This window comes from Elephas maximus, chromosome 14 (genome assembly GCF_024166365.1).
Source record: "Elephas maximus indicus isolate mEleMax1 chromosome 14, mEleMax1 primary haplotype, whole genome shotgun sequence".
Classification (NCBI taxonomy): domain Eukaryota; kingdom Metazoa; phylum Chordata; class Mammalia; order Proboscidea; family Elephantidae; genus Elephas; species Elephas maximus.
Window position 1 is genome coordinate 40102566 of NC_064832.1, and position 12707 is coordinate 40115272.

The 12707-nt window shown below is 39.1% G+C and overlaps 1 protein-coding gene across 6 annotated transcripts in view; it reads left to right on the plus strand.

Annotated features, from left to right (window-relative positions):
- Nucleotides 1–2510: 2510 nt before the first annotated feature.
- Nucleotides 2511–12707, plus strand: part of MTRF1 (mitochondrial translation release factor 1) — a 60244-nt gene continuing 50047 nt past the window's right edge. Inside the window, exons 1-2 of one of the 6 annotated variants that reach the window (XM_049853114.1) lie at nt 2511–2732; nt 8605–8854. In XM_049853114.1, the coding sequence (XP_049709071.1) occupies nt 8674–8854 (181 nt within the window). In that variant the 5' untranslated portion in view covers nt 2511–2732; nt 8605–8673. The other 5 variants (XM_049853115.1, XM_049853110.1, XM_049853113.1 and 2 more) reach the window with 5 other exon arrangements.

A 12707-nucleotide genomic window follows, 5' to 3' on the forward strand; every position in this document is an offset into this window, starting at 1 on the left:
CATTTACAATAATACTTACTGCGAAACTTCGGGAAATACAGGATGCTATAAAGAGAAAAATAAAGATTACCTGTAATATTACTGGACTTTTGAATATATACACTTCCCATGTTTTTTAAATGAAATAGCTTTTTTTAAAAACATGCTCTTTCACTTAAAACATATTGTGAACATCTTCATATATTAATAAATATAGCTATACCACATTATTTTCTTTCCTAAAAAAATATGGCATTTATGCTCAATTTTTTTAATAAACTTAAAGCTGCTTTAAAAAAATTAAGTCTATTAATTAAAAAAATATGGCATAGGGGAGCAGTGCTTATACTACCAAGTATAAATTTCTTTAGGGGTTTTTTTAAAAATTGAGGAATAACATATACCAAACCCGTTGCTGTCAAGTCGATTCTGACTCATAGCGACCCTATAGGATAGGGTAGAACTGCCCCATACAGTTTCCAAGGAGGGCCTGGTGGATTTGAACTGCCGACCTTTTGGTTAGCAGCCGAAGCTCTTAACCACTACGCCACCAGGGTTTCCCATAACATATACAGTGCATAAATTTTTGCATATATCAAAACGAATTTTTATACATATAAGGCTTTTTATAATAGAATAATATGTTATATAATTCTTAAGTTATATATCCATATACAAAAATCAAAAGAGAGAATTAAAGGACTTCATTGGATAATTTAAGGAAATTACTTATGGGAATCCTTTGAAATTTGCTCCCTACTGAAACACAAGCTCTATATGAGCAGGGATTTTTGTCTTCTGTTCACTGCTGAACCTCCATACATAAAACAGTGAGTAGCACAAAACTGGTGCTCAATACTTAAACTGAGTGAATGACTGAATGTTCCTTGGGCAGAGGGTAAGTTGTTTATTTATTTTGTTTTGGAGGCAGTATCAGAATTTAAGGCCAGAGGCTATTGAGACAGACTACCATGACTGACTCTTGGCTCTAACGCTTGATAGTTCTTTTACCTTGGATATGTCACTTAACCTCTTTGTACATTAGTTTTCTCTTCTGCAAATTGGGTATTATAGGGTTGTTGTGCAGATTAAATGAATTAATAGATTTAAATCATATAAAACGGTTTCTGGTATGTGACAAGTAGGTGATAAATGTTAGATAGTATTTTGCATGTATGATTAACTCTCTTTCTTATATATGTGGTCGTAACTTTTTAAAATATCCCCGTGAAGTCAATAATACGGGCTATTTCCCATATACTGTAAATCTTTTTTTTTTAATTAGTTTCTCATTCGATAGTTTATACATAAAGTTTTCCATGACATTGATTTCATCTGCCACAATGTGTCAGCACTCTTCCCATTTCTGCCCTAGGGTCCCCATTTTCCTTTATTCCTGATTTTCTACCCCTTCCTTCCATTTCATCTTTGCTTTTAGGCAAATGTTGCCCTTTTGAGCTCATAAAATTGATTGTTCTAAGTAGTATGTTCCTCTCGGGTGTTATTGTTTTATTTTATGGGCCTGCCTATGGTTTGGCTGAAAGGTAGTTTCCGGGAATGGCTTCATTTCCAGGTCACAAAGGTGTCTTAAGACCATACTTTCCGGGATTCTTCCAGTCTCTGTCAGACCAACAAGCCTGATCTTTTTTGTGAATTTGATTTTTTTTTTCCCTATAATTTTCTTCCACTCCGTCCAGGGCCTTCTGTTGTGATCCCAGTCAGAGGACTCAGTAGTGGTAGCCAGGCCATCTTGTTCTTCTGTGGTTCACGTGGTTCATACGGTCTATTAGTCCTTTGGACTAATTGCTCTCTTGAGTCTTTGGGTTTTGTCACTTTCCATTGCTCTGGATGGTAAGAAACCAATACATGGCTGCTAGCAAGCTTTTAAGACCCAAAATGCTGCTCACCAAAGTAGGATGCGGAACTCAGTCTTTATGAGCTATGTTGTGCCAACTGACGTAGATGCCCCTGAGTCTATGGTCCTTCCCCTTGGAGACCAAGAACTTCGTCTAAGAAGTTGTCCTAACTGGCCCTTCTCTGCTCTGTTGTCTATGTTAACATATAAGCAGCAGCTACGGTCAACAGCTTGGCTGCTAACAAAAGGTCGGTATGTCAAATTCACCACCTGCTCCTTGTTAACTCTATGGGGCAGTTCTACTCTGTCCTGTAGGGTTGCTATGAGTCAGAATTGACTCAGCAGCAACGGGTTTTTACAGTTGTGTATGTAGAAATAGCCACCACCAAACCTGTATCTTCAGGTGGGGTATATTGTAAATCTTGATCTCTTCACCAGAACCATACGGAACTTCTTTCCTAGGTTTGCGTCTAAACATCAAAACCAACGCCCCACCTTTTGGCCGCGGGGAGAGCAGGGAGCCTGGCGGGGGAATAAACTACAACTCCCAGGATGCATTGGTGGCGGCGTTGAGAGTCGTAGTTCATCGCACCCCCCACCGCCCCACCAAGCCCTAGGCGCGTACTGGAAGAGATGCGACGAGAGGTTGTCTCCTGAGTTCTCTCATCGCGTTGTTATTTTTCTTTTGTAATTCCTGTTAACACAGGACTAGTTTTCTGAGGACAGGTTGAGACGGAAGAGGAACCGGGAGCTAGCGTCACCCCGGAAGGAATGATCCAGGATGTGAAAGTGATCCCGGATGTGAAAGTGATCCCGGGTCTATCGGGCTGAAAAGTAGGAGGTTACAGAAGGTTTCGTTTCAGTAAAGAAATGTAATGTCCTGTCTTCGTTTTCTTAGGTACTCACAGTACTTTCCTGACCTTAAAAGGGGTTTTTGTTTTTCTCAGTTTTATTCCTGTTGTCTTATAGTCCCTCATGGAATCATTCCGTGTCTTATGCTGAGTTACACAGAACGGCTTACACGCGCTGCTTCTGTGCGGAAGTGCGGGCTCGGTGTCAGTTTTCACGTGCCAACGCAGAGAAATGTTTCTAGAGTCTCAGAGTAGTCCTGTTAACTGTGGTGGGTGATGGAGAAGAGTGCTGTCCTCAGGTATAGATAACCGTAGAAACGTTTTAGTTTGCTTTTCTTAACATTGAGGCTCATGACCTTGAGAGTCATTCTACTAAGATGGACGTTTTAACCAGAAGTATTCTAACGAAAAATTTGCTTACCACCCGTTTACCTTGTCCATTATCAAAAAACCTGCGTTTCCTCCGATGTGCTGGATACTCGATATAAAAAGACCCAGAATCCTGTAGGAGTGTAAAAGATATGTGAGTACTGGGGATCGGGGGCATGGTAGCGCCGTGGCTGAGAGCTCAGGCTGCTAACCAAAAGGTTGGCAGTTCGAATGCACCAGCCCCTCCATGGAAACCCTACGGGGTAGTTCTACTTTGTCCTATTGGGTCGCTATGAGTCAGAATCCACTCGACAGCAATGGGTTTGGGGCTTGGTGCATTCTTCCACTGTGCCTTTCTGAATATGATTCAGTATTTTAACATTTGTTAGTAGAACCCTGCAAACTTTGAATATTTTAGAGACCACTCTGAATATTTTATTTCCTAGGAAATAATGCTATCTCAGCAGACTTAAAATGATCAAATGAATTAATAAGTGAATGCACCTCCTACATACTAGGAAGATTGGAGATAATAAATGTTTATTCTGATAAATTTTGACCCTCATTTCAACTTTGAACTTATGCATGTTGGGGCCAAAGTAATTTTCTTAGGACATTTTGTCTTTCTCCTTACTCAGCAAAACCATTTTGTATCTTACTTAGCTTTTAATCATCCCTATTGGAGGGGAAGAGAACAGATAACTATTGTACACAGCCAATTTGACTTAACCTGTAATTTTTTGAAGTAACTTTTTTTTCTGTTTATAAAAGTAATACGTGATGTATGTGTGGAAGACTTGGAAAACACTGAAAAATAGAACCAAGGAAAAGGTATCCATAACCATAAAACCTAGAGATCATTTTATTGACATTATGGTATGTTTCTTTATTAGATTTTCTTTTTAATACTCTGTATACCTTTTTAGGAAACCCTGGTGATGTAGTGGTTAAGAGCTAAGGCTGCTAACCAAAAGGGCTGCAGTTCGAATCCATCAGGCGCTCCTTGGAAACTCTGTGGGGCAGTTCTGCTCTTTCCTATAGGGTCCCTGTGTGTTGAACTTGACTCAACAGCAGCTGGTTTGGTTCTTGGCATACCTTTTTAGGACCCCTGATGGTGCAGTGGTTGACGGCTTGTCTGCTAACCAAAAGGCTGGTGGTTTGAACCCACCAGCTGCTCTACCGGAGAAAGATGTGGCAGTCTGTTTCGCTACATTAAAAAAAAAAAAAAACCCATATATACAGCCTTGGAAATCCCATGAGGCAGTTTCACTCTGTTCTGTAGAGTTGCCAAGAGTCAGAATTGACCCGATGGCAGTGGGTTTGGTTTTTGATTTGGATATTCCTTTCTACATGTATGCCATATATCGTAGAATTTTTTTAAAAAACATAATTGAGATTATACTGTTCTGTTTTGTGCTTTCTCACTTAACATAATTATCGTCATTGTCCTCTCTTCACCAGGTTTTTACTTAATTGACCTGTTAATATTTGAAGTTCTTCTTTTAGGGTGTTAGTATAAGGGCAGCACTTTTGAAGAGTGATTGATGAATAGATAATGAGTAGCAGTGAACTCTGAACAGGTGACCTGCATTCTAATACCAGCTCTGCCTCTACTCAACGAATGATCATGATCATGATCATGATTGAGTTACTTGACTTCACTGGACCTAAAATGAAAGAATTAGACAAGATAATAGTCAATATTTCCTTCAAGCATTGGAAATCTATGAATATGTAATTATCTTAAGTTTGCAAGATTATTTCATACCTTTTAAGTGCTTGTTCACATAATTAATTCCAGATTCTAGATACTTTCTTGAAAATAGCTGATTCAACCCCATTCTCCTGATAAATTTGTTAGTTATAAACCCATTGCCATTGACTTACAGCAACCCTGTAGGACAGAGTAGAAGTGCCCTATAGGGTTTCCAAGGAGCAGCAGGTAGATTCGAACTGCCCGACCTTTTGATTAGCAGGTGAGCTCTTAACCACTGCACCACCAGGGCTCCTGAAGAACTACCAAAGTCCCTTACAATAGGAAAAAAACAACCTCAGTCTCTTTCACATATTACTAAAATATGTAAGACTAGCTGATAAAGTAATGCGTGGTTACTAATATGACGGGAAGAATGACTACTTCTTCATTTCCCAAATCAGTCAGAGACAGTGAATCATAGAATCTAAGAGTTGGAAGGACTTTACCAAACCTGTTGCTACTGAGTTAATTCCAACTCATAGCAACTTTATAGGACAGAGTAGAACTGCCCCATAGGGCTTCCAAGGCTGTAATCTTATTTATTTATTGTGCTTTAGGTGAAAGTTTACAGCTCAAGTTAATTTCTCATTCAAAAATTTATACACATTTTGTTATGTGACCCTAATTGCAATCCCTGTAATGTGACAGCACACTCTGCCTTTCCACCCCGGGTTTCCTGTATCCGTTCAACCAGCTCCTATCCTTTTCTGCCTTCTTATCCCACGTCTGGACAGGAGTTGCCCATTTAGTCTCGTGTTTCTACTTGAACTAAGAAGCAGACCCCTCATGAGTACTATTTTATGTTTTATAGTCCCGTCTAATCTTTGTCTGAAGAGTTGGTTTCAGAAATGGTTTTAGTTCTGGGTTAACAGAGAGTCCGGGAGCCATGTCTTCTGGGGTTCCTCTAGTCCCAGTCAGACCATTAAGTCTGGTCTTATTACGTGAATTTGAGTTCTGCACCATACTTTTCTCCTGCTCCATCAGGGACTCTGTTGTGTTCCCTGTCAGGGCAGTCATTGGTGGTAGCAGACCACCATCTAGTTCTTGTCTCAAGCTGATGGAGTCTGGTTTATGTGTCCGCGTTGTCTCTTGGGCTCGTATTTTCCTTGTGTCTTTACTGTTCTTCATTCTCCTTTGCTCCATATGGGTTGGGACCAATTGATGCATCTTAGATGGCCGCTCACTAGCTTTTAAGACCTCGGATGCCAGTCACCACAGTGGGATGCAGAACATTTTCTTAATAAACTTTGTGATAACAATTGACTTAGATGTCCCGCAATACCATGGTTCTCAGACCTGCGCCCCTGCTGCTCTGTCCCTTGAAGTGTTTGGTTGTGTTCAGGAAATTTCTTAGCTTTTGGTTTAGTCCAGTTGTGCTGACTTCCCCTGTATTGTGTGTTGTCCTTCACCTAAGGTAATTCTTGTCCACTATATAGTTTTGTTTTGTTTTTTTTATATGGTTAGTGGATTCCCCTCTCCCTCCCTCCCCACCCTTGTAACCATCAAATATTGTTTTCTTCTGTGTTTAAACCTTTTCTTGAGTTCTTAAAATAGCGATCTTATACAGTGTTTGTGCTTTCGTGACTGATTTCACTTAGCATAATGCCTTCCAGATTCATCAGTGCTGTGAGATGTTTCTCAGATTCCTCATTGTTCTTTATTGTTGCATAGTATTTCATTGTGTGTATGTATCATAATTTGTTCTGTTGATAGGCACTTAGGTTGATTCCATCTTTTTGCTATTGCGAATAGCTGTGATGAACATAGGTGTGCATGTATCTATTCACAGGATGGCTCTTATTTCTCTAGGATATATTCCAAGCAAGGAGTGTGATTGCTGGATTGTATTGTATTTCTATTTCTACCTTTTTAAGGAAGTGCTTAAATTGGTTTCCAAAGTGGTTGTACCATTTTACATTCCCATCAGCAGTGTATAAGTGTTCTAGTTTCTCCACAGCCTCTCCAACATTTATTATTTTGTACTTTTTGGATTAATGCTAGCCTCATTGGAGTGAGATGGTATCTCATTTTAGTTTTGATTTGCATTTTTCTAATGGCTAATGATCATGAATATTTCCCAAATGTATCTCTTAGCCACCTGAATGTCTTCTTTGGTGAAGTGCCTGTTCATATCCTTTGCCCATTTTTTAATTGGGTTATTTATCTTTTTTTTGTTAAGGTTTTGCAGTCTATTGTAGATTTTAGAGATTAGACCCTGATCAAATGTGTTGTAGCCAAATATTTTTTCTCAGTCTGTAGGTTGTCTTTTTACTCTTTTGGTGCAGTCTTTTGATGAGCATAAGTGTTTGATTTTTAGGAGCTCCCAGTTATCTAGTTTCTCTTCTGGTGTTTGTGCCTTGTCAGTTATGTTTTGTATTCTGTCTATGCTATGTATTAGGGCTACTCGCGTTGTCCCTATTTTTTCTTCCATGATCTTTATCGTTTTAGATTTTATATTTAGGCTGTTGATCCATTTTAAGTTAGTTTTTGTGCATGGTGTGAGGTATGGGTCTTGTTTCATTTTTTTTACAGATGAATATCCAGTTATGCTAACACCATTTGTTAAAGAGACTGTTTTCTCCATTTAACAGACTTTGGGTGTTTGTCAAATATTAGCTGCTCATAGGTGGATGAATTTATGTCTGGATTCTCAGTTCTGTTCCATTGGTCTATACATCTGTTATACCAGTACCAGGCTGTTTAGACTACTGTGGCAGTGTAATAGGTTCTAAAATCAGGTAGCGTGAGGTTCCCACTTTGTTCTACTTCTTCAGTAATGCTTTGCTTATCCAGGACCTCTTTCCTTTCCATGTGAAGTTGGTGATTTGTTTCTCCATCTCATTAAAAAAAAAAAGTCATTGAAATTTGGATCAGGATTGCATTGTATGTGTAACTTACTTTGGGTAGAATTGATATTTTCACAGTTTTTCCACTTATGTAGATCTCTTTTAGTTTCTTGTAGTAGTGTCTCGTAGTTTTCTTTGTATGTTTTTTTTTATATCCCTGGTTAGATTTATTTCTACGTATTTTATCTTCTTGGAGGTTATTGTAAATAGTGTTGATTTGTTGATTTCCTCTTCAAAGTTCTCTTTGTTGGTGTAGAGGAACCCAACTGAATTTTCGTATGTTTATTTTGTATCCTGATATTTTGCTGAAATCTTCTACTAGTTCCAATAGTTTTCTTGTGGATTCTTCGGGATTTTCTGTATATAAGATCATATCATTTGCAAATAGGGATACTTTTACTTCTTCCATACCAATTTGTATGTCCTTTATTTCTTTTTCTTGCCTTATTGCTCTGACTAGGACCTCCAGCACAATGTTGAATAAGAGTGGTGATAAAGGGCATCCTTGTCTGGGTCCTGATCTCAAGGGGAATGCTTTCAGGCTCTCTCCATTTAGGATGATGTTGGCTGTTGGCTTTGTATAAACGCCCTTTATTATGCTGAGGAATTTCCCTTCTATTCTTATTTTGCTGAGAGTTTTTTATCATGAATGGGTGTTGAACTTTTTCAAATGCCTTTTCCGCATCAGTTGATAAGATCAAGTGGTTCTTGTATTTTGTTTTATTTATGTGATGAATTACATTTTTATCAGATTGTGCTTATTATATTTTAGATGCTGAGATGAACCGTCAGCTATGTGTTTGGCTTTTTAGACATCCATCGCTTAATGGCTATCACCGGCATCACATCCACCTTCATTCTCAACGGTTTAGACACATAGATCTTGACACAAGGATGTGGATTTTTAGACAAAATAGGAATCACATTCTCCATTCTCTGTTACATAAGAATTCATCCAGAAGACATTGTCATCGAGACACCAGCTTGCCATGGAAGCATGAAGCCCTACAGAAATATATGGAGGACCTCAACAAGGAGTACCTGAAACTTGATCAGTGTTTGCTGCATATCTCTGTGAATGAAGGTGATCAAAGGTCCTTGAACCAAAGGCATGCTGAGTTGGCACCACTAGCAGCCATTTATCAAGAAATTCAGAAGGCTGAACAAGCAATTGAAGAATTAGAATCAATGTGTAAAAGTAGGTAAAAGATATATGTATGTACAAGTATGGTATTGCCTTTTCGAGTTAAGTTTTATTGAACTCAGTCTCTTAAAAAGCTTACAGGTAATAAGCTGTACACTTATAAAGGATAGGAGTCTATGCTCTGTGTGCTTAACTTATTTCAGCTACTAAAGATCAACTACTACGTGACTGGGCTCCTTGTGGTGCTTGCTGAGAAGTTCCTAGGGTCTGTTAAACTCAATATTAACAATTTCAGAAGCTTTAATTTATTCAGAAGACCTTAATATTGGGCACTGTCCTAAGTACCAGGGACATAAAAATATACTTCCTACCGTGCCAAAGGGCTTACAGTCTACTGAGAGTGACTATATATATTTTTTTATATTTATTTCCTGTATTATGAATAGTGTGATATATGCAGGGTTCCACAGAAGCAAATAGGAGAGGCGCTCAAACCATACAGGATGAGTCAGAAACCTGGATGAGACTACACCGTAGTTGAGTAACAAAGCTTGTGTTTTGTGTTATATGCCTTGAGATTTTTCATTAATTTTTACTCTATTGTTTTAGAGTTAGTAAAATTTTTATGTGTTTGATGAATGAAAATATTTCTAGGATAAACAGCTTACAGGTTTCTTAGAACCATGGAATATTCATTGTCACCATGATCAAATAATAAGCCTAAATGTCTTCATTGTTACTTCACTTTAAGCACCGAACCAAGCGTCTCCACTCCGACAAGGCCCCATCCTCCAGCAGTTTGCACACTTCCAACCTAGTGGTCAAGAAAACCACTTCCACCTGATTTTCACATCTTGAACCTTTTAAAATCTGAGTATGTATGTCCTTGGGTTGCCACTTTAGGATTTCGAGATTGACATTTCTGTATGCCATCGAGTTGATGCCGACTCATAGCAACTCCAGAGGACTGCTCCGTAGGGTTTCCTAGGCTGAAATCTTTACGGGAGCAGATCACCAGGTCTTTCTTCACAGAGTGACTGGTGGGTTCTAACTGCTGACCTTTTGGTTAGCAGCCACGTGCTTAACCATTGTGCCACCAGGGCACCTTGAATTTCATGGTGGAATTATCTAAATACTGGCTCTAAATTTCATGTAGTTTAATTAAAGGAATTTATTTCCAGGAATTTGGTAAGGTTAATTCAGTCATTCATTTAGTCATTTAGTCAGCCTCCATTTACTGAGGACTTTTTATATGCCAGGAGTCTCTGAATGGTGCAAACAGTAACATGCTTGGCTGCTAACCTAAAGGTTGAAAGTTCATGTCCATCCAGAGGGTCTTGGAAGAAAGTCCTGGTAATCTATTTCTGAAAAATATGAAAACTCTATGCAGAACAGTTCTACTCTGAACGCATGAGGTCACCAGGAATTAGAATTGACCAGACAGCAACTAGTGCGTTATATGCCAGGCATTGTTGTAGGCACCAGGGCTAAAGAGTAAGCTGTAAGGAGTTTTCCATCTAATTTGGAAGACATACTACATATAAGTGAAAGATGATGTGATAAATGCCAGATTCACAATACAAATTAACCACTATAGTGACTCAAAACCAAACCCATAGCCGTCAAGTCATTTCCAACTCATAGCAACCCTATAGGGCAGAGTAGAACTGCCCCGTAGGGTTTCCAAGGAGCTCCTGGTGGATTTGAATTGCTGACCATTTGGTTAGCAGCCGTAGGACTTAACCAGTATGCCACCAGGATTTCCGTAGTGGTTCGAAGAAGAATATAATTAGTTCTGTCAGAAATGGGTGGGGTAGGCTTTTTATATAGACTTTGAAGAATGATTAGAATTTCCCTGATGGAAGAAGGAGGAACGACATTCCAGACAGGGAACAGTATGTACAAAGCTAGGGGAGGGTGAGACTGTATAGCAGTTTCAGGAAATGGCAGTGGACTTCCAAGTAGCATGTAGTTTTTGGTGCAGAGGAACAGTGTATTAGCCAAAGATTGTGATGGGCCTTGATGTCCTGCTAAGGAGGTTTTAGGATCCACATAAGTGTAGATCCTGTGCAGGTAGATCACAGCTAGGGGAGCATTCTAACCAGTGGAGAGGAGTTTATTAATTTTTTAAAGCTTTATCAAGCTATGATTCACACACCACAAAATCCACACATTTTAATGGCTTTCAGCCTAGTTACAAAGTTATGCAACCATTACCACAATCAATTTTAGAATATTTCATCACCATAAAAAGAAATTCGTACCCCTTAGCCATCACTGTCCAAACCCCCGCTTCCCTGCCAATCCTGTTGTTAGGTGCTGATGAGTCGATTCCGACTCAAGGCAGCCCCTTGTATGCAGAGTAGAACTGCTCCATAGGGTTTTTAAGGCTGTGACCTTTCAGAGGCAGATCACCAAACCTGTCTTCTAAGGCACCTTTGAGTGGGTTCCATCTGCCAGCTTTCAGCTAGGAGTCAAGTACTTAACTGTTTGCATCATCCAGTGACTCCATGTCTAGCATGTAATAAGTGTTAAGTGTGGCAGGTATGAAGCCACAATATTCAAACAAGCCCTAATGACTTTCACGAGTAGAAAAGAATTGAAAACAGCTTTGTCTCTTTTGTAACTGAGACTCTTCATTTCTTCTTTGTAATTAGGAGGAATCAAGAATTTGTCTCAGGTTGTAGCCAGCACCAGTGACCAATGAAGTCTCTAGGCATCTAAAGCAGTGGAGTCTAAGGCCCTGGAATCTACCATACTTAGCCACTATCTCATTGTTATCTTCCTTTGTCAGAAGCCCGTAGTTTAATTTTCTGTTTTTGAAATGATGTGAAAAGGATTGTTGTTTATATAAAGCAGAGATTGCGAAGATGTGTTTTGTTTGACACAAATGGTATTTTTTGAAAATGTGTGCTGCATATGAACAACGAGGTTTCATTTTAAGAGTTCTTATTTCTGACTTTTGAAAAATTGGGAGGATCAAGCCATGCTGGACCCACATCACAGTGCTGCCATCTTTAGACAGTATGTGGTCACCCTAATTTGCTCCAAAATTTATCATGTTTGGGTTTAGATTTTTAATTAACCAGTTCTGTTTTGAACCTTCTGTTTGATTAATCACCGATCTCTATAATTATTATTGTTGTTAGGTACCATCCAGTCGATTCTGACTCATAGCAACCCCATGTACAAGAGAAGAAAAAACTGCCGGCCCTGTGTCATCCTTATAATCATTGCTATGTTTAAGCCCATTGTTGCCGGCTCTTGTGTCAGTCATTTTTGTTGAGGGTCTTCCACTCCTCACTGACTCTCTATCAAGAATGAAGTCCTTCTCCAAGGACTGGTCCTTCCTGGTAGTAAGCCCAAAGTGTGTGAGAAACTCTCGCCATCCTTCTTTCTAAGGAACATTCTGGCTATACTTCATCCAAGATGCGTTTGTTCATTCTTCCAGTACATGGTGTATTCAATATTCTTCACCAACACCATAATTCAAAGGCATCAATTCTTTACTCTTTCTTATTCGTTGTCCAGCTTTCACATGCACATGAGGTAATTGAAAATATCCTGGCTTGGATCAGGTGCACCTTAGTCCTTAAAGTGACATCTTTGCTTTTTTAACACTTTAAGGAAGTCTTTTGCAGCAGATTTGCCCAGTGCAAATCAGTGTTTGATTTTTTGACTGCTGCTTCCATGGGTGTTGATTGTGGATGCAAGTAAAATGAAATCCTCGACAACTTCACTCTTTTCTTTGTTTATCATAATGTTGCTTATTGGTCCAGTTGTGAGGATTTTTGTTTTCTTTATGTTGAGGTGTAATCCATACTTACTGAAAGCTGTGGTCTTTGATCTTCATCAGTAAGTGCTTCAAGACCTCTTCACTTTTAGAAAGCATGATTGTGTCATCTGC